Genomic DNA, 27,502 nt, shown 5'->3' on the forward strand with positions numbered 1-27,502 from the left:
GGCAGGCAGCAAAGCTTTCCCGCTAAACCCACAGGAAAGTCCTCAGCTGGATTCATTTTTGGATTGTGTCTCCGGAATATGTCAAAATAGCTTCCCCTGCCCAAGGGGAGGGATCCTTATCCCCAGCTGCTCAACCCGGTCTGAGCCGTCACCGTGGGCCCTACGAGAGCACTGCATTCTTGCAATGTGGGTGATCATCTAAGTGGCGGGGTCCACTGCCACCAGGTCCCTTCTCGACCTCGGAGCCCTGTTGCCGTCAAGTAGATTACAATTCTGTAGGTAAATACCAGGCGGGGGTCTGTTCTAGCAACAGATAAGAGGGGAGCGAAGTGCAGGGGAAGAAAACGAGTCAGGGTGTCACTCTGAGGCTGGCTGGGTCTAGACACTGGCTCCTCCTTTGTCCTCCCCAATGGGTAATTCATGATCCCCAGCTACATCTGACATCACAGATGGCCAGTTTGGGTGGGGGGTAAGATTTGTGGGCTGAGAGATGCGAGGCTTTGTGTGATCTCGGGCAAACCACTTGACCCTCTGGAATTTCAGTTTCCTTGTTCATCAAGCCAAGATTAGAGCCGAGGTCCTTCTTAACCCTAAATTTCTAAATCTAGGTCATTCTGCGAAGATTCCTTCAGCTGCCAGGTGATTCCATTTAGCGTGGTATTTTGGAAATTTGCCACTAGAGGCCACTGTGAATACAGTTTCGCCTTCCAGCGTCTCTGAAAGGCAGAAGTTGGGGGGCCGCCTTCCATGATGCTAACAAAGCCAGGCCTGCCACCCCCACTGGCAGAAAACCAGCCACTGCTCAGACTGCGAGGGGTCGACCGGAATGGGAGCCCGGTGCTGAGCAGACCGAGGAGGGCCCCCGTGGCTGTCTCCTGGGTGGATGGAGGAGGAGCGGGGATGAGCCCCTGTGACCTGGGGCCTGATTCTGGAGCATGCTGCGTCATAGAGACAGTTCCTTCCAAGCCGCTTCATAACTCGCTTCACAGTTGACTTCCTTTATTCAATCAGTAATCTGGGAGCCCTTCTTTTACGCCTGGTGACAGCAGGTATTTCCATGGAATCAGAGAAAGTCAACCGGAAGGAACCTTTAGAAGAAAATGAAAAGTTATTGTTACACTTTCTCTGTTCCCTGGTTTGTGGAACCGTCTTACGTCTGTTTTTCTCTTAATCCCTCCAACCAGCCTCCGAGGCGGGCGTCATCATGCCCATTGGCAGGTGAGCCAACTGAGGACGGAATACAAGGAGCACAAAGCCTTGTGCAGACTGATGAATGGATGGGCCTACGGGACCCCAGGGTGCATGGCTGGTAACAGGCGGGGCTGGGACTTGAACTGGGAACTTCTGGCCCCATGTTCAGCCCTTTTATACCTCCTTTGACATACAGAGGAGAGAGATGGGGTGCAGAGATAGAAGATAATCTGGGGGGCAGGGCAGGGGGTTAGAGCTGACTCTCCTGCCTCCCAGGCTGGGTGTCAAACCAGCGGCTCTGTCCCAGAGCGCCTGCAGCCCAGACTGGCTGGGAGGCCCCTTCCTCAGCTGTCTCCAAGGTCCTTCCCAGCAGAGCTTGCACCAAACCTGCCAGGGCTCGGCGGGGAGGGAGGGAGGGAAGGAGCACAAATGACCCTAATCAGTGTGTTTATTGGGTCATAACTGTATTAGCCTCACCACTCAGCTAATCACATAGAAATCACTTTCCTCTCCGTGAAGAGCTGGCCACAGCTCCATTAAAAGCTGCTGGCCCGGTACCTGTGGAAGCGCTCTGCGCAGCAGAAGCAGCGGGGGCGGGGGAGACGCAATATTTCTGCTTCCTCATTACGCTGGCTGACGGGGGAAAATGGCCATTTCACATCCACTGTATAAGAAAAGCCCCAAGGGGAAGGGAGCCCCAGGTTCACAGCCGTCTTTTCGGCAACATTCAGCTCTAAGAGAAAATGTTTCCTTTGTGCCTCCCTTTTTGAAAGCATTTGCGATGCTGTTCAAGATAAAACAAGACAAGGGAAGAACTCTGGTATTTGGGGAACATTCCAGGAGCCGGGGTTTACACATACTATTCCATGTCGTCCTCGGAAGGCCTGTGAACTGGGCGGCACAACGTCCATTTCATAGACGAGTCCACTTCGTGGATGCAGGCCCCACGCGGCGGGGCTGAGAGCTTCAAGCTCGGGGTCTGCTGTCACCCTCCATCAGACCCTACACTCCCCCCAGGAACGGTTTTGTGTGGCTTTTTGTTTGTTTTAACCATTCTTTGCTCCCTCCTTCAGCTCCAAAAAGATGGAAACTGGTTTTCAAGCCAGAGGTCCCTGTGTGACCTTGATAACCTTCCTTAAGTCTCAGTTTTTCCATCTGTAGAGTGGGGGGCCCAGACCTGAGGAGCCCCTCTGGTCTAAACCTGGACAGTTTCCTGATGGTATTTTTCTTCCAGGCAACTCCCAGCCCATCCCGGTCTCACAGCCACTTGGAGGCCATGTTGGTATGGGTGTTATTCTCCCCACTGGGTAAGCTGGGGGAATGGGCGAAGCAGAGATCCAATGAGGGGCTCAAAGCCACACCGTGGGTGGAGAGAGCGCAGCACTTGGACCCCCAGGCAGGTGGCGGTGGGGGGGAGCTCTGAGAGGCTGGCGGCAGCAGCTCCCTGAGCCGGACCCCGAGCCTGGCCCTGACTCCTGATGGAATTGTCGGAGACACGGGGAACACGTATTTCCTGGGATCGGGGCAACTTTCCCTAGGGGGTGGAGGAGGCGATCTGTGAAGCGCATCTGGTGTGCTCCCCGTTCCAGGGCAGGGCGCAGAGTGAATGAGGCCCCCGGAAGTCACTTCACAGCTGGCAGCTGGAGCTGCAGGTGAGCTCAGGGGCAGGGCTGGGCCACCGGGACTCCGGCGTCTGCACAAAGCCCTGCCGGCCCAGTGACACTTTGTGCGTGCTTCCGTGTTCCTGGGCAGCCAGGAAGGCAAATGCAGACCGCTTGGCGTAAAAGTGACTTCAGAGCTTAAAAAAGCTGTGTTTCAGCCGCAGTGGCTTTTCAGGCTGCCCCGGTGCAGGTACAGACAGGGGAGACGCTAAGGAGCAGCGGTAGCAGAGTCTGAGGGCCGGGGTGAAGCGACAGACCCCCAACCCTCACCCATCAGCCTGAGGCGGAGGCGCAGAGAGTCCCGAGGCCTAGGCCTCGCAGCACCCGCGGCAGGGGAGGAACGAGAGCGGTTTCTGGGAACAGAATTGATCACGGCCTCTCGGGTGAAAAGTCAGCTGTTCCACGCACACCCCAGGTCTGAGCGGGCCAATCAGGGAGGCGTCAAGTGTGCTGGCGGGAGGCGGGACCTTTGGGGAGGGCCACAGTTTGCTTTTAAGCTCCTGAAGAAATGTGAGGACTCATTCTCCATTTCCCAAGATGCTCAAACAAGCGGAAATGGGTTTATATCAAGCAGAGAGAGTTCAGGAGGCCCAAGAGCAGACTGGCTGACTGGGGGGTAATGTATCCAGATGTAATTAAACCCAGCTAAAAGAAGGAGAGGGAGGCTGAGGCCTGGGCTTTGGAAGACCAAGGGCCAAGGGCAAAAGTCTTCCGAGCACACCTCCTTGCTTGAGGGAAGAGGAGAAAAACAAAATCTACCTAAAAGAAGTGTTTTGGGAGTTCAGTGGAAGGAGAAATGCAGTCAGGTTGGAAGAATCCAGGCTGGTTTCTTGGAAGAGGTGATACCTGCAAGATAGTTACAATTGGGGCCTGGCAGCGAGGAAGTGGTAGGAGGAAAGGCCAGGGCAAGCAGTGCAGCTGCTTCACTTGGGTGGAAAGGCTGGTGGCAGGGTGGGCGATGTGTGGCCCCCCGGACCTTACTGTGGAAGGCCTAGAGAGATGGCTCATAGGCGATCATCAATCAACAGAAGTTTAAGCGGACCTGTCTCTTAAAAGAGTTGTAGTGAGAGAAGAAAGGACCCAGGACACGGATTTTAATCCGAGTTCCATTCTTTTTTTTAATCTGTAGTTGCTGCTTCTTGGCGAGATAACCTTGCCAAGAAGTTAATTTCTTTACCTCGTTCTTTTTTTTTTTCTTGTATTTTTTTGAAGTGAGAAGCGGGGAGGCAGAGAGACTCCCGCATGCGCCCAACGGGGATCCACCCGGCATGCCCACCAGAGGGCGATGCTCTGCCCATCTGGGGCATTGCTCTGTTGCAACCAGAGCCATTCTAGTGCCTGAGGTGGAGGCCATGGAGCCATCCTCAGCATCCGGGGCCAACTTTGCTCCAATGGAGTCTTGGCTGCAGGAAGGGAAGAGAAAGAGATAGAGAGAAAGGAGAGAGGGAAGGGTGGAGAAGTAGATGGGCACTTTTCCTGAGTGCCCTGGCCGGGAATCGAACCCGGGACTTCCACACGCTGGAGCGATGTTCTATTACTGAGCCAACCGGCCAGGGCTCTTTCCCTCTTTAGGACTCAGTTTCCAGATCTATAAAATCTAGGTGAATTGGATTATCTTTAAAGTCCTGAGCAGCAGTGAGGTTTCTAATGCCACAACTAACAGGACCAAGCTAACTACTGGGCTAGATGCGGGGTGGGGGGGGGGAGTGCCGACAGGTTATGATGTTTGTGTCGGACATAGTGGAAAGTGGAAGGGTCAAGGACTTGAGCACAGGTCACATGTCCTGGACAAGGGCCGAGGGCCTGTGGACCTGCATGGGCCGAGAGCCTGGGCCACGCTGGGGGACACGGAGGCTCCCGGACAGGCCGAGTGAGGACTGGAAGGAGGCAGCAAGGTGTCAGACACAGGGCCGTGGACCCACAGAGGCCCGAGTATACATGTCACCTCTGCCACTTACCTGTCTGAGCTTGGGCAAGCTAAGGTCCTGAACTACTTCAGACTTCAGCTTCCTTATCTGTACAATGGAGCAGAGAATACCTGTTATTCGACAGATTCCTAGAAGATAAACTCAGAATGAGAGCTCCAGCTCCACTGGACGGAGCTTTCTGGGAGGCTGGGTCTCCTCATCTCCCCCCCAGCAGGGACCCAGCTCTGCCCCTGGCAGAGAGGAGTACAGGTTTGTCGATGACTTGCAGTGAGGAGTGACGGTGCGGCGGGTGTCAAATTCTTACTGCTCCGCTTATTCTATGGCAGGTTCTTAGTAAACACAATAGATTTATAAGAATCCCTTCCCTTCTCTGCGGTCCTGGCCAAGGGACCTGTGGAGGGGGCAGGGGGCGGGACTCAGGCCCTGCTTGAAGGGTTACGTTATGAAGGGGGGTCTATGTTTCTTGGGGGTGGGGTGGACTTTTCATTTAGCTATTTGACAAATTGAGAACCTACTGTGTGCCAGGCACTGTCTTAGGGACGGGGGATGCAACACCAAACAAGACAAAAACCCTTGCCTGCTTAACCCTGGGTTCCAGTGGGGAAACAGACAAGGATGCTGCTATGAGAGGGAATCAAGGAGGCTCAGGAGGACGAGGGTAACGAGGCACTGAGTTAGGTGGTGTGGTCAGAGGGGGCGCTGCGGACAGGCTAAGGGAACAGCAGGTACAAAGGCCCTGAGACGCTGAGACGGGAGCCTGCAGGGCCCACGAGGCCAGTGAGGGGCGGAGAAAGACGTGATTAAGTAGGAGAGGTCAGCGAAAGGGACAGGGGACAGAGCCCGTAGGCAGGCCTCCCTCTCTTGGAAAAGCGTGAGTGGCTGGAAGGAAAAGGAGGCATGAGCAGGGCGAGAGGGAGCCACGCCCAGGGGCTGCAGACAGGTGCCCCGGCAGGGCAGGGTGGGGAGGCTGGAGCCCAGGGGCAGGAAAGGCTGCTGGACCCGCACGAGGGCCCTGGGGCTTCCCTTCGTCCAGATGAAACCTGGACCGAGCTAGCTGGGCGCCATGATCTGGGAGAAGAGAAGGGAGGGACAGCGTGGGGTTCTGGATGGGGTGGTGGGGCACCTGCCAGCCACACTGCCACCCTCCAGAAGGAACCGGAGCTGGCAGTGTGGAGAGCCCTGTGGTCGGCTGTTGCCTCTTCCTCTACCCAACAGAACACGGCTTCTCCCCACACCTTCCCGGTCAGCTCCTCACTGCTCTCCGGTACCTGACCTTGTGGGTATTAGTGGAGTTTCTTATCCAGGGAAGAGTCAGGTGATCTTGAGGGTGTCACTCCCTCTCTCTGAACTTTTTAGTAAAAGGGAGGGTTTAACCTAGCTGGTCTCCGACCAAGCCCCTTCTAGCATTTCTATTAATGGATGCAATCAGACACTGCATCTCACCCACTTCCTTACGATCGGAGTGGTTTCGGGTTCCTGCCATGCCCTCTGTCCTCCCTTCTCTCGCCAGGGCTGCCCTGTCTGGAGGGGCAGAGTAGTCTCTGCACCAGGACACCCGGCCCGGGGAGTCCGTGGAGGCTCCGTGCCAGCCCACTCTCCGCTCCACCAGCCGCGTGCCCTGGCTGGCTCCGGGTGGCAGTTACCGGCAGTCAAGAACACCTTTCTCTAGTCTGTAGTAAGGTGCAGGGTGGGCCGCCCCTCCTTCCCGGTCCCCTGCGCATCCCTTCTCCCGCTCTTCCGTGTCCCTTTGCCCCCACCATCCCCGGCCTCCAGCAGGAGGAGGATTGGAGGTCAGCCTTCCCGTGCACATGGGGGGCAGCAGCTGGCTCCCGTGAGGAGCCCCGCCTCCGGAGCCGTGGTGCTTTTCCTCTCCTTATCAATGCTGAGACTTGTCTCTCCAAATTGCTCTGCCGTCATTAGCACCACGGAGTGGGTCAGAGGAGCGCGCGTCTGCAGTCTTGGATGGCAAAGGCAAAACGCTGATGCTGATTATTCCGGATCTTCTGGGCATGGCCCGTTCCGTGCTCACAGTCCTTAATCAGAGGGACGAGTGTTGGTTAACGAGATGGGGTAGGCTGGGGCCATGGTTAGTTCTAATCTGGCTGCAGCACCTGCTGGCTTGTCTGGACATCACTGACCTGGAAGTTGAAGTATCCCTCCAAGGAGAAATGACCCACCCCAACAGCAATGCCCGTGGACTGCTTTCGAACCAGGAGCCAGTCATGGGAGCAAGGACCGTGAGCATTCTGCCCTGGGCCTGACCAGCAAGTGTTGTGTTCCGGGGCTCACTGGTTGGCCATGTGGTTGAGAAGTATCTTTCAGACCAGCCCTTCTTCAATGTCCCCTCTGAAAAGTCTCAGTACCCGGAGGAGGCCAAGGACTATGTATGGCCTTACATCCCAGTCCCTCACCTCTTGGCCTCATCTTCTCCCTCTGCGACCTCACCCTGTGCTCCAGCCATACCAGGGTCCCCAAATACCGCTCTCTGGCCCTTAATCATGCTGGTTCTCTGCCACGAGCGCCTGCTCAGCCTGGTCCCCCAGGCAGAAGTTTGTCATTGTCTGTGGCAGCCGCCGTCCTGCCGACGCCCTCACCTCCACCCCTCCGGTGTGCTCTAGCCCGGCACCCACTGCCGGCGCCTGCAGTTCTCTCTGGCGTCCGGAACCTGCCACTCTGTGCTGGTCGGACTGCAAGTGCCAGGGCATGAACGCCCTCCAGAAGAGGCCCTCGGCCCGAGCCCATTGCTGACTTCCGCTGGTGTCTACATCCCCTGCTCCCTCACGCCTCCGGCGGGCTACGTTTGAGTCCTGTTGTCCCCCTCGGTGGGGACGAGCCCTGGCTGCCCACAACGATAACTGACGAGATGACCACCTTGCTGGCGGCCTTCCCCGTCTCATCTCCACACGCCCCACACGAGTTTTCTTACTCTCCCCGATAAACTACTCACATTCAAATCTCTCTCCCAGGGTCTGGTCCTAGGGGGACCAAGCAGACGTCATCTTCAATGCCCTTCAATATCACCCCCTTCTTTTAGTTTCCCCTGACCCTACCTTGTTCCCACTCCTGGGGCAGATTCATCCGTCACGCTGCTCTGTTCCCAGGGCCCTGAGCACCTTAACGGCACACCTCACGTGGCACCGGGGCTGACCTGCATGCTTGTTCCAGGGCCCCCACTATCCCGGGGACTCTCTGGGGACAGATACGGCTCTTTTTGCATCTTTATTCTCTGAGCCTAGGACAATGCCTGGCACAGAGCGGGTACCTAATACAATTCTTTGCCAAAGAGCTAGCGGTAGAAATGCTATGACTAAGAGGGACTGGAGAGAAAGACAAGTCCAGAATCTTTCTAGAAAGAGGCTCAGGGGTTGCTGCTCCAGATGCTGTCCTGTTACAGAGTTGCAGGGTAGAATTTCAATGTCACCACTTACCTGCTGAACAACCTGCAGTGGCTCCCCATTATTGCCCTCCCCAACATAGCTTAACGTCATAGATGGCGTTTAAGACACCCCATTATCTGGCCTCATCCAAAGAGGCACTCAAGTCTCTTGTACAGAGTCAGGCTTTGGTCTCAACAGCCTGGGTCCGATTCTCACTCTGCCAAGTTCGCAGTTGGGTGATCATGGGCAAGCTACTTAGCCTCCCTCTGGGCATTAGTTTCCTTCCTTCCTTATTTATTTATTTATTGAGAGAGGCAGGGAGAGAGAGAGAGAGAGACAGGAACATCAAGCTGCTCCTGTATGTTCCATGCCCTGGGAATCGAACCAGCAACCTCCGTGCTCCGGCATGACGCTCCAACCAACCGAGCTATTCAGCCAGGGCTTAATTTTTATTGCTTATTAGAGAGACAGAGAAAGGAAGGGAGAGGGAGGGGAGGAGGAAGGGAAGCATTTGTTGTTCCACTCAGTCGTGCATTTTTTGGCTGCCTCCTGTGTGTGTGCCCTGACTGGGGATCGAACCTGCAACCTTGTTGTTTCTGGATGATGCTCTTAACCAACTGAACTAATCAGCCAGGGCCAGCTTCCTTGTTTATTAAATGTAGATAATAATACCTCACACTTATAATTATTTCGAGAATTTAAAGCTATCCATGCTACAACCCACTGAACTGCAGTTTTAAAAGGTGAATTTTATGGTATGTGCATAATATCTTTTTTTAAAAAAAAGATTTTATTTATTCATTTTAGAGAGAGGAGAGATGGGAGGTGAGGGAAGACTGGGAGGCATTGACCTGGCATGGGTTTCAAACCAGCAACCTCAGCATTCCAGGTGGACTATCCACTGCGCCACCACAGGCCAGGTGATGCCTTTTTAAAAAATGAAGTATTGTGTCTGGCACAGGGAGGGCTCTTTGAAAGTATAATGGTGGATATCATTGTTGTCAAGGAGGTTTCTCGAGTGCCCTGGCACAGGCCAAGACCAGAGCAGATACTCAGTAAATACTAGTGGGATTAATGAATGACATGTTCCACAAGGACGTTGGGAGCAGTGTCCAGGACAGGACAGGTATGCGGGAGCAGGCATTTGAAGACCACAGAGATTCCAAGCCCCGTTGTGTATCCCTCGAGAAAGGAGGCCCCAAAGTACTCTCCCATAGAGAGGCCTCAGGACCAAACCGCAGTGGGGCCTTCTGCCCAGCTGTGCCCCACTGTCCTGGGAATGCCAGCACCTCTGCCCCTTGCTGTTGGTACCAGGTGACCAGCCAATACGGTGCCATGGCTGAAAGGGGCACACTTAACCCAGGCCGAGGAATGTGTTCTCACGTTTATCTTTGACTCTGACTGTATCTAACGTTCTGGGAACTGACTTCAAGCAGAATCTCCACTAACCATTTAAGGCCCAGCTGCCAAAGACAGGGCCCAAGAGGCGTGGCTTTTCTGGGTCCAGTCTCGGGATCTTGGACCCTCCCGCTCCCCCCCCCCCCCACCTAGGCGCATCGGAGTCAGGAGGAGGCTCCATCTCAGCATAGTTTAGGCCCAGGCTGAGGAGGGGCTACAGGGGGTCTCGCTGCGACCCCAGGCCTGAGAGAGCAAGCTGCGTGGCGGTGGGGGTAGGGGGGGTGGGGGGTGGCAGGGTGCGGCCTGGCTGGGAGGAGGGTTGCCTGAGAGGTGCCTCACCGCCCCCCTCCCTCCCAGGGCAGGGATCAGAGCCCCGTGCACAACAGGCGCCCACTCCGTGTTGGTGGCTTAGAAGCAGGGGAGGAGGGTGGGGGGGCTCAGGCAGCCCTCTCAGTCTGGTGTGGAATTTTCTAGACCCGGGAGCTGGCTCAGCGTGTGGTCACCACGGGCCAGGGATGGGGAGGGCGCTGGCACGTGGCTTAGGTGGCTGACTCGGCGCAGCCAGGCCGGGCAGGAGCCCTAGGTAATGGGGGCGAACCCAGGCACCGACCTTTTGTAGGCCTAACGGTCTCACCAGAAAACCGAGGCTGCTCCTCGGGGTTCTGGACGCCTCCCCAGGTGGGAGTCCGTTTCTGGACGGAGACCTCTCCCCACCCGCCCCACGGGGGAACCCTCAACAGAGAACTCCCCAACCCTCTGGGTATATGCGTGTAGGAATCTCTTGCACCTGCCCCCTCCCCGCGCCCCGTTTAGACCCTTCTTAAACAGGTGCCCCTTGGTTCACACATCCCTCTCCCTCCCCCATGAGGGGGTGGAGAGTGGGGGGCCCAATCAGATGGAGACGCACACGGCCAGGACCAGCTCAGACTCCCAGCATCTAGAGCCACGTCCCCACGCCTGCCACGCGCGCACACACCGACTCGCTCACACAAACACACTCAGCCCGGCGCGCAGACCCCGCCCGCGGCCCCGCCCCGGCCCCTGCGGGAGCCCCCTCCGGCGCTCACCGCTCGGCAAGCAGCCCGGCCCGGTGGCGGGAGGTGGCGGCTCCAGGCAGATTTGATTTTCCCGCAGCCCGGACGCCCCGGAGCCCGGAGCTGGAGCCGAGGAGGTGGCGCTCGCAGCCGCGTCCCCAGCCCCGCCGCCGCCGCCGCCTGCGCCGAGACTCAGCAAGAGGCGGTCAGCCCCGGCGCTCCTGGCTCCTCGCTGCGCGGGTCCGGCTCCCGCCGCCCGCGCCCCACCGGACCCCGCCGCCCCCTCTCTCCCCTGCACCCCTCTGCCCCCGCCTGAAGCTGCACGCCCCTCTCGGCGCGCCACGCGTCCCTCCCGGCGCCCTCGCCCCGCGCCCCTGCGCCTCGCCCCGCTGCGCTCCAGCGCCTCGGACACCTCGCCCCTCTCCGCCGGGCCCCCGGCCTCCTCCTCGCGTTCCCCGCCACCCGTCTTGGAGCCGCGGCCCCCGCTCCTTCCTCCCCCCTTCCCTCTCTCACTTCCCACGCCCCCTCTTCGAGCTCCTCTCTCCTCCCTTTGCCGCCCAGCTTCGGCTCCGGACTTGGGGGAGAGCCCAGGGTTTCCGTTGCTCCAGAGAAGGCGTGAATCGCGCAGGGCTTGACTAATTAGGGGTGGGGGACGCGGTGAGCGATGGAGCAGCCCGAGGACCTGACGTCGCTGAGCGAGTTCGACTCCTTGGCGGGCAGCATCCCGGCCACCAAGGTGGAGATCACAGTGTCCTGCAGGTGAGCCTCCCGCTGGCCGGGTCCCCTGTCCCGCGCATAGACCCGGAGCCCCGTGGCCCGTGTCCTCGCCTCCAGGACGCCAACCCCCTCAACCCCCGCCTGTCTGGCCAGAGCCCCTGCCCAGCTGCAGGTGGCGACGGCGGAATGGAAGCCAGACTTGGGGTCGTTATTCACGAAAGTTTGCACTCTGGGCTGTTGCTGCAAGGCGATATGAAGACACAGGAGCGGGGTCCAGGCGCCCGAGGCGGGAGAGGGGGGAGTGACGGCTATACCTGGGTCTTGGCACAGGTTAGTTATTTCTGATCAACTCCTCCCCAAATCCAGAAGTAGGTGATCTGCCCCATCCCTCCCAGCCTGCCCAGCCCCTGCCTTCCTGCCCTCCTTTCCTTTCTTCTCCCCCCTGCTTTGCCCCAACACCCTCCTCCTCTCCTCCCCCACCCACTCGTGGGCCCCAGACCCCAGGACTCGAAAGCCTTTTTTCACCTCCAACAACAAAACTGACTCTTGGAGAAGGATCAGCTTGCTTTGCCTCATTACTAGAGGTGGGCAAAACTGATAACCATTTTAAATGGTACCATTAAAAAACAATAACTTGGATCAAAATCTTAAGCCAAAGGACTAGCTCATTGAGTGTGATTTTAGAGTTCAGCAGGGGAGGGGAAGGGTGTTTTTTGAGCTTCTACCCCAAAATCTGCAATCATGTCCCACAGGCTTTCGGGGTAACCTCTCCGTCTCCGAGCCGGGTCTCTGCTAGAGCCCCCCACCAGAGGGGAAGGCTGCCCCAGGCAGTGAGAGGATGCCGTGGAGATGAGGATACTTCTCCCTAGGGCAATCACCCTGTGGCTGGCCTAGGGCCACTGCCCTGCTGGGACTGTGAGGGGCACCATGGCCCAGGTATAGCCCACCTGAGGTCCCCTGAGATGCCATTCCTCCTGCCCCAGACGACCAGAGTCCTGAGTGTGCCCTGGTTCCAAATCACCCCCACCCCGTCCTCGCCCAGGCTCCTCTCTGGTCAGACCCTTTCCCTATCCCTCCCCCACAGTGCAGGCAGTGAGGAGGTGTAGAATGAGCCAGACTAAGGTCCTGAGCTGGGGCTGATGGGGGGGGGGGTGAGTGTGAGTGAAAGTGAGGGTTGATGTGGAACATAGCTGCCCCTGCGCCAGGCTCCTGTGATAACTCTCCTATGTCCCTCCCCTGGTCCCACACACAGTGCCGTCAGAATTGTCTCCCAGCGCCATTAGCATCTTGCAGTTACTCTGCTGGGAGAACCCGATGGCTCATTAGCTCCAGGCTCACCTTCTCAGCCATCAACGGCTGCCACAGCCCTTCTCCCATCTCCAACAGGTCACACGTCTCTGCCTGACTCCCCTCCCTTCACCGCACCCCCACCCTTCAATCATGTCTATGTCAGAGCTGTCTCGGGATCCTCCCACCTCCAAGCCCATGAACAACCCATTCCCCATCCAGGGTTCACCCCTCCTTCCTCTGCCAGTTCATGCCCTGCATCCCAAAAAGCTGGGCCTCGTGCCCCCGTTTCCAACCATCCGTCTCACCCGCGAGACACCCAGCCTGAATCACCGTCTTCTGTGTCCCCTGGGTCCTGAGTACTCAGCCTGGGCCAGCGGGTCACTCACATGCTGAGCACTCAGCCTCTGAAGACATCACTGGTGTGTAGACTTCTTCCCTCCTCCCCCAGAGCAACCATCTAAGCAGCTGGGGGCAGAGATCCCTACCCTGACTCAGACACACAAACCCTCTATTCCAGCGGAGAGGGCAGGAGAGGAGGCAGAAGGCACATAGCATTGTGGCTTTGGAGTCCGACGCTTTGAAACGGAATCTGCTCCACCACTTGGGGCTGACTTTTAGCCTAGGTTTTCCCCTCTGTCAAGTGCAAACAGGAGAAACCCCACTGCCCACGGTAGCTCGCATGCTTGGAAGAGTGGTTGGCATGTCGCAACGGGTGCTCGACAAATAGTATGGGAGAAGTGAGCTACAGAAACAGAGAATCGTGAGGTGCCCAACACACTGCTCTGCACTTTGATTGGCACGCGGTTGGTGCGCCATAAGCCGCCGCGATGATTACCAGAAGGCGGTGAGGCTGGCTCCTCCCGTTTCCTCTCTGGAAGTAGAGGCATCATACCTTTTGCCTACAGGGTACCTAGGGAAGCATCTGAGATCCTGGGGGACGTGGTTCTGGGATCAGCCTGGTGTCTGTGCCCTCTCAGGACACATGATCCGCCAGCCTGCGCAAGGCCTGCCCCAGGCCCCGTCCCTGCTCTCCCAAAAGCCGGAGGGGGGGTAGTGGGTTCTGGTAGGAAGGGGAGAGAAGGGGGAAGTTGCCCAGAGCAGAGGGGAGGCCTGAAAATCTAGGTGGGCTTAACATTTTACATCCATCACCTTGCCTCGACCAGGTCTAACTATCCAGGTCCTATTAGAAGGTTGGGGGGAGGGAGGAAAGAAGGAAGGGAGAAAAGGAGGAGGAGAGGAGGAAGAGGATGGGGAGGAGGGAGAGCCGCACAGAGTGGTTGCCTCCAGTACCGTCTACAGGTCATAGTCACCAATGAATGAGAGTCAAGGCCTATTCCCTGCATCCCATGGTCAGCAGTGCCTTGGCCCCAGGAGGGTGCTGAGGAGTGCCCTGCCCGGAGCACCCGGGGTGGGCGGAGAACAAGAGCAGAGCAGGCGGGGGTGGGGGGGTGGATGGGCTGAGCGCTCCAGGAGGCTCCAAAATGAGCTGCTGGGGTCCGGGGAGGTCAGTGTTTTTGAGAAACCAGAAACCAGCATGCTGGGGGCCAGTTCTCTTCCCTCTGGGCTCCTTCTGAAGGTCCCTGCCACCTCCTGCAGCCCTGGGAGCTCTCTGCTCTTGCCTGGGGGAGGGGGACCCAAACCCCTGCTCCGCCTGTCCTGGGGGTCTCCTAGCTGAGCGGAGCTGCCTGCTGCAGGGACAGGTCTGCACCCCAGCACAGGACCAAACCCCTGCTCCGCCTGTCCTGGGGGTCTCCTAGCTGAGCGGAGCTGCCTGCTCCAGGGACAGGTCTGCACCCCAGCACAGGACCAGACCCCTGCTCCGCCTGTCCTGGGGGTCTCCTAGCTGAGCGGAGCTGCCCGCTCCAGGGACAGGTCTGCACCCCAGCACAGGACCAGACCCCTGCTCCGCCTGTCCTGGGGGTCTCCTAGCTGAGCGGAGCTGCCTGCTGCAGGGACAGGTCTGCACCCCAGCACAGGACCACAGCAGAGGCCCAGCTAAGCCTCCACTGAGGGCAGAGGACAATAGCGGACGGGTACCTTCAGGCCCCTGTGGTAGGTGGGCTGGCTTCTCTGGGGCTAATCTATAGTCTCCGCCCAAATAATTGTTTCTCACCAACTCTGGGGATTTTAGGACCAAAGGTCAGAAAGTACCTGGTTGTTTGGCTCAGTGGTTAAGAACACAGACTGTGGGATCTCTCTCCCTGGGTTCAAATCCCAGTTCTGTCCCTGTGACATTGGGTAAACCACTCAGCCTCAGTTTTCTCATCTATTAAGGAAGTGTAATAATCCTCAGCATCGTTTGGAGGATTAATCTCTGAGTAGTAATCTATGTTGCCTATGATTGGACACCTGAAAGTAAGTAAACATCTGTCTCTGTAGCTGAGTCCCAGGGTCCTGGAGATTGGATCCATCTAGAGATGCTCTCCTCCCTGGCCCCCGCAGTTTTATTGACAGGTACTTGGCATGTGAGGTTTTATTGACAGGTATAGCATTTGACATGAGTCTGAGATGCTGAGTAGGTAGGTAGGTAGATGGTTTACGGAACCAGATACCAGCAGACCTTGCAGGAAGTGTGAGCCGCCGGTTTCTCTGGCCTCTGGTGGTCTGTCTGGAGCCTCTTCCGACTGTTGGCCTCTGGGCAGACCCAGGCAGAACTCACCTGTCCGGTGTCCCATTCCCCAAGGGCCGCGCTGTTTTTCTCGAGTGCGCACATGTCATGTCATCTGACGCAGGGCTCAGAACCAGCCTGCTGGTTAGAAAGAGCAATTTGCATTTTTTTTTTTTTTTATGTAACAGGAAACCTTTGCACTTCTGCAGGGTCCTGCTGGAAGAAGCAAAGCACACTTCCCCGTGGTGAGACCCCTAGAGAGAGCACGGGTGGGGGACACGGGGAGAGTCCAGGGGCGGGCACTGCGCAGCCCGCTGGAACCTGTCAAGTAGCTGCCCTCTCTCCGCCAGCCCTTGCCTGTGCCCCCCTCCCCCCCCGCCCCCTGTTGTTTTGTGCTGTGTGTTCAGGGTGGTGTTCTGTTGCCCTGGGGCAGGAGAGGCAGTCTGACTCAGGAGCTAGGCGCTGGGTCTCTCAGGAGGCCTGTGAATGGGCGAGCTTTCTTCTGACAGGCAGGGGAGGGCGGCTTTGGGCAGGGAGGGCCTGGGGACAGTGTGGCAGCTGTCACAGCTGGTGCTGGGAAAAAGAGGTCCAGCCAGCCACGGACTGCGCCAGGGCATCCTTTAGTGGAGCTGGGGAGTCGCAGTGGGGTTTATTGAGTGCTTACTACGAGCTAGGCACCTCCTATCTGTGTTAGGCCAGGCCATGTGCAACTGCCTGCACTCAACTGGTTTTCACCTCCTCAGATAGCAATTTGGTTCGGACTAAGATTATTATATTAGTTTTCAATTCCTGTGCAACAAATCACCACAAACCTAGCAGCTTAAAGCAACAGCCCTTTGCTATCGCACGGTTTGTGTAGGCCAGAAGCCCGAGCTCAGCATAACCGGCTTCTCTGCTCAGGGGCTCCCCGGGCTGAAAACGAGGTACCTGCTGAGGCTATGACCTCATCTGAGGCTTGGGGTCACAGCTAAGCTCATTTAGGTTGATGGCAGGGTTCAGTTTCTTGCAGCTGTAGGGCTGAAGCCCTGTTTTCTTGCGGATGGTTGGATTGGAGTGGCTCTGGGCTCCTAGAGGCGGCCCCGAGGTCCTAGCCAGGCGGGCCTCTCACAACAAGGCAGCTTACTTCTTTCAAGTCAGCAGGAGAGTCTCTCTCTCCCCTGTCAGCTGCAACAGTGTTGTACAAAGTAACAGTAGTCACAGGGGGGAGCATCTCATCATATTCCCAGGTCCCAGCCACACCAAGGGGAGGGGATTATGCAGGCTTGTACACCCAGGGCAGGAATCTAGGGGATCATCTTCAATTTCTCCCTCTGGCGTTACTGTATCTTTCTAACCTTACAGCAAACAGTTCTATGAGGTTGACAATAGTCTTTTCCCTTTTTTGCTGATTAGGAAATTAGGGCTCAGAAAGGTTAAAGGGGCGTGCTAAGGCTGCAACATTGAGTACGTTTTGGAAAGGGGGATTCAAATTCAGTTTCCTCAAACTTCAAAGCGTTGAGCATTTCTTGAGGCTGGGAATGTGGGTGTCCATGGGGATCATAATAGGGTGTCCGGGTGACCAAGAAGTAGGTGTTTTCTCTCCAGGGATGGGAGAGATCTCCCTTGCTCAAGGATGCCTCTGGCTCTGGGAGGCAAACCCAGGACTGGAGGGTTCCCCAAGGAGCAGTGGCCAGTCCCAGGACTGCATCCAGACCGTGTAGTGGTCGCTTACCATCTCTCCTTTCCCAGCCCACAGTTCTCCCTGCTCAGACCCAAGGCCATCGCTGGAGATGACTGACCACTGGGAATAAATGGGCGGGGGGAGATAAGGGGAATAAGGCCGTAAAGCCGCAAGGCACAGAGGAGTCAGGCTCAGGTAGGAATACTTCAGCTGTAGGTAACAGAAAGTTTAATAGTGATTCAAACACGAAATACATGTATTGTTCTCAGATCACAAGGAGTCTGGAGGGAGATTATCCCAATGCTGGTTTGGTAGCTTGCTTGGCCATCAAGGACCCCACTATCTTTGCGTTCGGCCACCATCCAAACGGTGGGCCTTGTTAGTACAAAACAGCTGCCTGTTTCAGGCATCTCAGGCCACATCCAAAGATAGGAAGCGAGGCATAGGGTCAGAGACCTCTCTTTGAAAAGTTGTTTTTAATCTGGAAAGTGCAATCCCTCCCCAAATCTCTCAGGACACTTCCCCTTCTGTTTCAATGGCCAAAACTGGGTCTCATGTCCAACCCTGGACTAGTATATTAGTCAGCTTGGGCGGCCATGACAGTGTACCATGGAGGGGTTGGCTTAAGCAACGGCAATTCGTGTATCACCATTCCTGAGAATGGAAGTCCAAGATGGGTGGATTTGGTCACCAGCATGGTCCAGTTCTGATGAGGACTTTCTTCCTGGCTTCAGATGGCCACCTTCTTGCTGTGTTCTCATTAGCAGAGAAAGAAAGAGGGAGCAAGCTCTGTGGTGTGTCTTTGTAAGGGCGCTAATCTCATCGTAATCCCACCCTTATGGCCTCAAATAACCCTAGTTACCTTCCAAAGGCCTCATCTCCAAATACCATCACATTGGGGGGTAGTGGTTTGGTTTTTTTTAATTTTTATTTTATTTATTCCTTTTTAGAGAGGAGAGAGAGAGGGAGAGAGACAGAGAGGGAGAGAGAGAAGAGAGAGACAGAGAGAGAGAAGGGGGGAGGAGCTAGAAGCATCAACTCCCATATGTGCCTTGACCAGGCAAGCCTAGGGTTTCGAACCGGTGACCTCAGCATTTCCAGGTTGACGCTTTATCCACTGCGCCACCACAGGTCAGGCCGGGGGGTAGTGTTTTAATGTATGAGTTTGGAGTGGGGTACATAATTCAGTTAGTAGCAACAAGAACTCTGACTTCTGGGTGTCACTATCAGGTGCCTGGACCAGTGTGGATTCTGTTAGCAGGAAGGCAGTGAGGAATGCTTGCTCTTGGACAGCCGTGGACTCTGCCACTAGGAGGTGTTCCAAGTGACCCATAGGCGATTGAGCTGCGGGGGATGCAGGGGCCTCAAGTTTGGCATCTCTGAGGACGGGCTCCTTGGATTTTCCTGCAGTCAGTGGACATCCAGTGTGAGGTCACAGGGACTGATTCTCCAAGCACAGCTTAGCTGGACCCCTGACGGTACCTCTCTTCCTGCCAGTTTCCTGGGCAGGAAATAATAGACTTAGTGTGCTTTTAAAGCATAGCAAGGGGCCTCTGTCCCACATCACTCAGCTTTGCTCGCCCAGCATAGTACCTGAAGGGCCCAGTAAGATAGTTTTATGCCTTTCGGTGCTAAGAAATTCTGGGGAAGACCCTGAAAGTCAACGCAATTCCTGACTTACCTTCTCTGAAACCTTGGCCAAGTCATTTTAAGTTCTCTAACCTCAGTCTCTCCATCTGTAAAATGGGGGAAATACTGGTACCGTCCACAGCCTCCTGGAAAAACGGTTATGAAGACAAAACGGATTATGTTTGTGAAGTCCTGTGAAAAGGGGAATGTGGCAAAGAAACTCAATAATGAGTAATGATGATAGATACCAATACCTGGTCACTGCTGACACATCCATTCATTCACCAGGACTGACACATCCTTCATTCAGTAATTGATACTGATCCTCATTTGCTATTGAGTGGTTCCTCTGTGCCACGCACAGTTTGAAGTGCTGAGGATATATATATAGTGGTGAACAAGATAGGCAAACTCTCTCTTCTCATAGAACTTAAATTGATTGGTGTTGGTGATGGGGAATATAAACAAATGTACACCTTTTTTATTAAATCATGTCTGAGAGAGATAAGTGCTCTGCAAACAAGTTTGTGGTTGTTGGTGATGCTCTAGTCAGGATGGGCAGGGGACATCGAGGTGAGAGCCAATGGGGGAGAAAGCCATCTGGGGGAGGATCTGGAAAGGGTGATTCTGCTGGAACAGCAAGTGCAAAGGCCCAGTGGCAGAAAAGACCTTGGTATGCTTGCAAAACTGCAGGGAGGCTTGTGTGGCTGGAGCAATGAGAATCCCAAGGAATGGAAGAGGATTAGGTCAGAGAGAAAATGGGGGAGGGGTGTGCAGATCATGGCCTGTGACCCATGCTAAGGAGTTTGATTTATCATTATAATAGAATTGGGAGGGGGCGGGGTTAGACAGCAGTAATGTGATCTGATTGGCCTTCTAAAATTTTTCTCTGGGTATTGTAAAGGAGTGGACTGGTAGAGGAAGGGGAGAGGCAGGAACTGAAGCAAACAGCTAAGCAGGAGGCCACTGTACCGTCCAGTGACAGACAGTGGTGACGGCGGCATGAGGAAGAGTGGACAGATCTGGGATATGTTTTTGAAGCAGAAACCTTTCAGACTTGATGAATGGGACCAGAGGGGGGCACAGGAAGAGAGAAATGGAGCATGCTGCCCACGTTTCTATTTTAAGCGGTCGGCTTCACAACAGCTGCGCAAGGCAGGTACTAGCCCCATGCACAGATGAGGAAACTGAGGTTCAGGAGCTGGGCCGGGGTCACAGAACTAACCTGGGGCCCTGGAAGTCCCAGCGGGGATGCATCCGAGGCTGGCTGTTGCTCATGCTCTCTTCCCTTGGTCACGCAGCATGGGAGGGACAGTTATGACAATAATTAATAATAATAAAAATGCAAATAGCCCCAGAAAGGAATGCTCTCTAAGCCATGTGGAAATTGCTTTTTAGACCTTGGCGAGGAGACTTGGCATGGAGACAGCGCACACGGGGGAGGGCGGCATCTGAGAGGGGAGACAGGCGGGTTCCCGGGGCTGAGTGCCAGGCCCCCTTTCTGCCCCAGCTCCCTCCGATTATCGCCTCTGGTTGCTTCTGCCCCTGAGGATGGGGAGCAGGGCAGACGGAGGCGGAGAGCCCCCCGGTTCTCTTCAGTTGTTCCTTGGGGAGCAGCCCAGGTGAGGCTGAGGGCAAGGAACCATGAGAATGTGAGGGCCACTTCTGGCTGAGAGGGGGCTTTGGGAGACCGGGGTTTGGTGATGCAGATAGATGCTCTCTGTGACATGTCCAAATGGGCTTGGGCTGCGGCGTTTGATCAGGAAGCTTCCTGGAAAGATGGCTGACACCGGGCACAGCTCTCAGGCTCAGCAGCCTTGCTTGTAGCGTGGGGTGCCATCCACCTGCCGGCGTTGACACGCAGGGTGAATAGGGTGTCACCGATTAGGTACCCAACCAAGGACTTGGTGCGGCATATGTCATTTCTCTCTCATCCTCTTTGCCTGCCTGGGGGGTAGACCAGGTGTTTGGTGCTGGGTCACTCCAGAGAGAAATGGTGTGTTGCTGGTGGGCCCCTTAGGGCTCCCGTTTCTCCCTGATGTCAGCTCCCCTGTCCTGTCTGTTCTCCTCAAGGAGGGTTGCATAGCCAGATGGGCAGTGGTGGGCACAGGCATGCCAGAGATGGAGGGCCCCCCGCAGCCTAGCATCAGGGAGCGTGGGTGGGCGGTGGATACAGGGCATCACGAGAAGCCGCTTCGTTCTCCGTAGGCCTTTAATGAGCACTTACTGTGTGCCGGGCTCTGGATGGCAACTTACCATGTGCTGGACACTGTTGGAACTCTTGCATGTATGAACTCTGTTCTCAGAAAACCCCTAGGAGAGAGCTATCAATATCCCCATGTCACAGATGGGAATACTGAGGCACAAAGAAGCTAGTGAGATCATACAGCTAGTAATAGGCAGAGCTGGGGTGGGGACCCAGACAGGAAGCTACAAGTCTGTCGTCTCAACGTCTCCACTTTTTGTCAGAGGTTGGAGAGACGCTTAGGGAGGGTTATTGGAAAGAAGATAAACCAAGTTGTTGTTGTTTTTATAACTTTTTTAGCCTAATGAACCTCTTTGGGAATGATATGAAAGCCCTCCAGGAAGAATGCCTCCATGTGGACCAATGGGCCTCATCTTTCTTATAGTTTCAGGGGGTCCATAGACCCTATTAAGGACCTCTGGCCCAGAAAAGCTGGGTGTGGGAGCCTTCCCATGCTGCTTTCTGCGCGGTGGCCAGAGTCACCACTCGGTTCATCCGTGTCACCTTGAAGGGCTTTCTTAGAGACAAACAGGGATGTGTGATGGTCAGTTCCCCCAGCAGCTCAGCTCAAGAACAAATGTGTCTCTGCAGACTTGGGCTCCTCGACGATGGGGTATGTCCCCCCTCAGACTGGAGCTCCCCGAGGGACTGGGCTGTGTTCCCCTCAGACTGGGGCTCCCCGAGGACAGGGTCATGTCCACTCTCAGACCGGGGCCCCCCAAGGACGGGGCCATGTCCCCCCTCAGACTTGGGCTCCCCGAGGACGGGGCCATGTCCCCCCTCAGACCGCCCCCCCCCCCGAGGACGGCACCCTCTTCCTCTCTCTGACAGCTTCTCCTCCCAACCCCCTCCCTTAGCACCGGCCAGGAGCTGTCTGTCACTCGGCCCGTCCAGTGCTTCCTGCCTGTGCGGGGGGGGGGGGGGGCCTTGCAGCCTTCTGACCTCGGCACGCGGTCACAGCCATTCTGTTGCTGCCCCGAACTGGAAATGTTCCTTGGGGGAGAATGGAGAGGAGAAGGGCCTTCAGTGCGCCCTCCCTGGCCTTGATTTGAGGAACAAAAGAAAGCCAATTTCCAGGCTGCAGCGCGGACAGCGGAAGGGTTTTATGCTCTTTTGGGGAAAAAATACATTTGCCTGTTGGAAAGGATTTTTTTTTATTTTGAGCTCTCCAAAGATAGAAGGTGGAGAAAAAGCACTTAGGATCTGGTCTGTCGGTGCCCTTGTGGTCTGGGCCCTGCTTGGTGGCGGAAGACCTGGTTTGCCTCCCTGTCAGCTTCTTACTGCCCGTGTCCCCGCGGGCAAGTCCCTCGCCGCTGAGCCCCCGAGTCCCCCGTGGATTGGGGGACAGTCATGTCAGAGCCTTCGTGTGCTACGCATGTGTATGCTGTTGCAGTGGGCCAACCGAGGCCCTGAGACCCTATGTCCTGACGTTTGGGGTCTGGACTGGTGTCACTGGGAACAGTGTGCATGTGTATGCACACACGTGTGTGCGTGAGTGGGTGTGTGTCTGTGGCTTCTGGGGCCCTGTCCAGACCTACAAGATCAGATGCCAGGAGTGGGGCCCACGCATCCACCTTCTTACAAGCGGGAGAAGGGCCGGGTCCCAAGGAGCGCGAGCCCGTGGCGCGTGGGGCGAGCGGCCATCTCAAGGTCCGGAGGGCAGGCGTGTCTGTCAGCACACAGGCAGGGGGGCGCGTGTGCTCGAGGGGAAGGACCAGAGCAGGGTGTAGGGTTCAGGGACCTGAGACCAGGGGAAGCCTGAGGCTGACGTGCGGGAGGCTGCCCTCAGCCAGCGGGGGCATTCAACACACGCTTTGCAACGGGACGCTGAGAGTCTGCATGTTGAAGGTAGGGGTCCTTGGACCAGTGAGGGTAGAGGTGGCTATGTCACTCGTCCTGTCTCTCCTTTGTCACCCAAGTGAGCCTGAGCACCCACCATGGGAGTGACTGCTCTGCTCAGAACCTGGCCATGATGACTGGCCCATCTGAACAAGCCTCACCGTGTCCGAGTGCTTCACAGTGGTCCCGAGGGAGGAACTGTGTTTAGCCCCGCTTTACAGATGGGGAAACCGAGGCACAAGGAGAGCAAGTAACTTGTCCAGATCTGGGACGTGGGCCCAGCATGTCCGACTGCAGCCTGTGCATTCGCCAGTCGGCTCTCCGGCTGAAAGGAAGTCCCGGGCCTTGTCCTGAGCATGACCGGGTGCGTGCTGGCGAAGAGGCAAGGGCCGCGTTCACCCGTCTGGCCATTGCTTTGTTGTTGTTTTTAAAGATTTTATTTATTCATTTGAGGAGAGAGAGAGAGAGAGAGAGAAGAGGGAAGGAGCAGGAAGCATCAACTCCCGTATGTGCCTTGACCAGGCGAGCCTGGGGCTTCAAACTGGTGACCTCAGCGTTCCAGGTCGACACTGTGTCCACTGCATCACCGCAGGTCAGGCTGGCCATTGCTTTGGTCTGTCTTCGTCCTCCCCATGTGCCAGGCCCCTGCTCTGACGTAGATGCTGGGCTGGCTCGAGGCAGAGTGGGGGTCCCAGTCCTGGAGGGAGTACACAGCCAGAGGAAGAGACGGAGGCACTTTTGCAGCCCAGGGTGTGCTGAAGACGAGTCAGAGGGCTGCACGCTGCAGGCCAGAGGGAGCTCAGGGGCGGCGAGAGGAAACGCTGCTGCTCACTGTCTGCCCAGGAAAGGTAGAACCGGGGAGGAAGGATGGGAGTAGGTCTGGAAGGACGGAAGCGTGACCTCAGCAGTGTGGAGCGGGGGAAGAGGGTTGGCATCACCTTTGGGTTTGTGGCCAGAATAACTCACGCCTCAGGATGCATCGACAGTCCTGAGGTCACTGGGCCAAGAGCCACTGAAGCTAGGTGACTGGATTCTTTTTTTTTTTTTTTTTTTTTTTTACAGAGACAGAGAGTGAGAGAGAGGGATAGACAGGGACAGACAGACAGGAGAGAGATGAGAAGCATCAATCATCAGTTTTTTCACTGTGACACCTTAGTTGTTCATTGATTGCTTTCTCATATGTGCCTTGACCATGGGCCTTCAGCAGACTGAGTAACCCCTTGCTCAAGCCTGCGACCTTGGGTCCAAGCTGGTGAATTTTGCTCCAATCAGATAATCCCGAGCTCAAGTTGGCGACCTTGGGGTCTCAAACCTGGGTCCTCTGCATCCCAGTCTGATGCTCTCTCCACTGTGCCACCGCCTGGTCAGACAGGATTCTATTTCTTAGTCTAGCCATGTGCCTCTTGCCCAGCTGGGAGGGCGGGCAGAGCCAAGAAAAGTCCATTTGTGTCTCTGAAGATAAAGCTCTCTCTCTCTCTCTCTCTCTCTCTCTCTCTCTCTCTCACACACACACACACACACACACACACGCACCTAGGCTGAAATCCAGGATCTCCCTCTCTTACTAGCTTAGACAGGACTAAACCTGAGTGCCTGACCCAGACTTGGAGGGAACCCAGACCTTGGAGAAGTCACTTGCCTTCTCTCTGAGTCTCACATTCCTGATTTAGAAAAGAATCGGAAAAGGCGACCAGTGAGGTCCCTTCCAGCTGGACCATTTTAGCGTATTATGTAGTAATTGTCGAATTCCATTACCGCAGTCACAGAGAAACCCCTGCCGGCTCCCGCTTTAGTGGAGAAGCTCCGCCCCCAACCCTGGTTCGGAGTTCCCAGCTCCTCGCCTCGGTCTTTGGTGCTAAGGCGTTTTTTCTTTTGTTTAAATCAAGAGGGAGGCTGTTGCCTCCACACCTAGCGCACTGCGGGAGGGGAAGGTCTGCGCAGGTACAGGTCAGCCCACCCTGGAGCGGACGAGCATCTATCAAGTGCTATCTCACCTGCGGCCCCTGCTGCCTGCTTCTCAGAGCTGCCTCGGGTGTCATTTCCTGTGATGCTCACGCCATGGGCTGGGCGGCTTATCAGATGGTTTCCCAAGTGACAGCTGGCTGGGAGCAGGTCTGGTGGAGGAGGGGTGGGGGCCAGCTTTGGGGAGAGACCCCTGAATGAAGAGACTGAGCAGGGGGACGGGCACCTGGGGAATCTCTCTCTCTCAGAGACGTCTCTGGGAATCTGCTCGAGGACCGGAGCTGGTGACTCATGAGCACAATTGCGGGCCTCCTCAGGCAGCAGGGGATGCCCTGTGCTTAGCACCGGGTTGCTACTGCATCTGTCTGTCTGTCTATCTGTTGGTTGGCCTCTGGCTCCCAAGTCAGGATGGAGGTTACAGGCGATTGAGTTTAAGTTGCTCAGACAAGCTGTCACTCCTGATTGCTTTGGTGATGATGGTGACTCAGGGTAAGGCCTCCTTCTAGACCTTTCTGGTTCTACCACTGTTTGCTGTAGGCAGTGGCCACTCCCTGCCTCTCCCTGGGTCCCAGGCTCCCTCCTGTGGAGAACATGGGGTGCCTGACCCCGGGGGTCCGTCCAGCTCTGACATTGGAGTTGGCTGTTGGAAGCCACACAGACCCATGTCTAGTGTTTCTCCTCTTTGGGAAAGGGGTTCAAGGGGGCACAAAGGCCCGTGATAAAGTGGAGAGGGAAAAGGTGAGGCGACCCCTGGGAGTGTCTGGGAGGAAGGCTGAGATGTGACTGGCTCAGAGCTTCACTTTAGGGCAGAGTAGGAGGTGGGGGTTACTCTATCAGGCAGGAGGGCTCATAGGGAACTCCTTCGGGATGGGGAGTGGAGGGATGCCTTTGCCCAGTCAACACGGGTCTTTAATGGGCAGGTTTCCTGGGGCTCTGTCCCATTGAGTCCCCCTGGGAGACTGGAGCATGCCTCAGGGTGGGTGTGGGAAGGGGGAGTGAGGAAGCAGGTATTTTTCCCCCAGCTCCTGTCCATCATCGTGGGGTGAGGGCTGCCCTCTGAGGATAAACTTCCGGTACCTGTAGCCCGCCTGCCAGAGAGAGCCCTGAGGAGACAAGCAGGAGGGAACCACGGGTGTGCACAGGAACGGGGAGGGCTGAGCAGACGGCACAGGGCATCAGCAGCCCTCGAGGCTGGCACTACTGTCTGTGTTGTACGGATGAGGAAACAGAGGCTCAGAGGACTTGAGTCATCTCCTCTGTTGCTTCCTGCCAGCATCAGGCCACTGTTGAATGCGGGACACCAGATGTGCAGGAGGGACCCTTGCCTGATCTCCTGTGCCTCCACCTCCACATCTGCAGGCTGGGATGCTACCTACCCAGTACTGACCCTGTAGGGCAGCGTGAGAATCAGGAGCTCCTATTTGCAGAGCACTTAGCACGGTGCCTGGCCCATCACTGCGGCTCAATGAGCCGGAGCTGCAGTTGCATTGAGGGGCCCTGTTCAAACGAGCCTGTGCCCCTTGAGAGGTGTAGTTCCTTCCTCCCTCAGCACGGAGGAGACAATGGCATAAACTGGCTGTAAGGACGGCCCTGAGAGAATGGGAATAGTGTGGATATGTTTGGATGGCTTGATTTTACTTTTTGAGAGACAGAGATATGGTAAGGGGAGAGTTTCTAGAACAGGCTAAGACACCGAGTAGACTGAAATTTGGTCCAAGAGCGAGGGGCTGTGGGATCCAGGGTACGAGAGGGAGTGTGATGATGGTGGGGATGGGGGTGGGCGCTGCACTCAGGAAGCTGAGGTGAGGACTCCAGCACTTGCTGTAGGCTTTTTTTCCTTCTTTTCCAAGTGAGAGGAGGGGAGTTAGAGAAACAGACCCCATATGAGAATCACATATCTGACCGGGATCCATTGGCAACCCCCATCTGGGGCCGTGCTTGCAACCAAGCTATTGTAGCGCTGGAGGCTGAGGCACTTGGACCAACTGAGCTATCCTCCGTGCTTGAGGCCACACTTAAACCAATCGAGCCACTGGATGCAGGAGGAGAAGAGAGAGAAAAGGGGGAGAGGGATGGGGAGAGAAGAAGATGGTCGCTTCTCCTATGTGTCCTGACCAGGAATCGAACCTGGGACATCCACATACCAGGCCAGTGCTCTACCACTGAGCCAGCTGGCCAAGGCCTGCCCTGTGGGCTTTGATGTGTCAAACAAACAGTGCAGAAGGAGCCCCTGCTCCTCCTGTGTCACCCAAGTGAGGCCAGGCCAGAGTCAGCGTCCTGGTCTCAGGGAGGCCCGAATCCCCCGAGGTCCTCTCCTCCTGAGCTCTGCTAACTGGTCTCGGGGAGGCCCGAATCCCCCGAGGTCCTCTCCTCCTGAGCTCTGCTAACTGGTCTCAGGGAGGCCCGAATCCCCCGAGGTCCTCTCCTCCTGAGCTCTGCTAACTGGTCTCGGGGAGGCCCGAATCCCCCGAGGTCCTCTCCTCCTGAGCTCTGCTAACTGGTCTCGGGGAGGCCCGAATCCCCCGAGGTCCTCTCCTCCTGAGCTCTGCTAACTGGTCTCAGGGAGGCCCGAATCCCCCGAGATCCTCTTCTCCTGAGCTCTGCTAACTGGTCTCGGGGAGGCCCGAATCCCCCGAGGTCCTCTTCTCCTGAGCTCTGCTAACTCCTCCTCTCTCCCCTTCTTTCAGGAACCTTTTGGACAAAGACATGTTTTCCAAGTCCGACCCATGTAAGTTCTGCTCTGACAACGATAACAGTAACAGCAATAACAAGGGCCTCGTGACTGATTGCGGCGGCCAACACGTGAGCCCGGACAGTGCCCAGCCCGTGCCCGGCACCGGCCCAGACACACCGAGGCTGTTCACAAGCACTGTCCGGAGAAGGAGCTGGGCTGTTGACCCTTCCCAGGCCCTGTGCTCATGAAGCCTCAATACAGCCAAGTGGGTTGGCGTTGGTCAGGGAGT

At 56.3% G+C, this 27,502-nt stretch overlaps 1 protein-coding gene across 2 annotated transcripts in view; it reads left to right on the forward strand.

Moving 5' to 3' along the window:
• Positions 1 to 10,694: 10,694 nt before the first annotated feature.
• The window catches only part of CPNE5 (copine 5), a 99,830-nt gene continuing 83,022 nt past the window's right edge, over positions 10,695 to 27,502 (forward strand). For both annotated transcript variants that reach the window (XM_066359527.1, XM_066359528.1), the window contains exons 1-2: positions 10,695 to 11,348; positions 27,227 to 27,267. In XM_066359527.1, the coding sequence (XP_066215624.1) occupies positions 11,254 to 11,348; positions 27,227 to 27,267 (136 nt within the window). In that variant the 5' untranslated portion in view covers positions 10,695 to 11,253. The remainder of the gene's footprint in view (positions 11,349 to 27,226; positions 27,268 to 27,502) is intronic.

This window comes from Saccopteryx leptura, chromosome 1 (genome assembly GCF_036850995.1).
Source record: "Saccopteryx leptura isolate mSacLep1 chromosome 1, mSacLep1_pri_phased_curated, whole genome shotgun sequence".
NCBI lineage: Eukaryota > Metazoa > Chordata > Mammalia > Chiroptera > Emballonuridae > Saccopteryx > Saccopteryx leptura.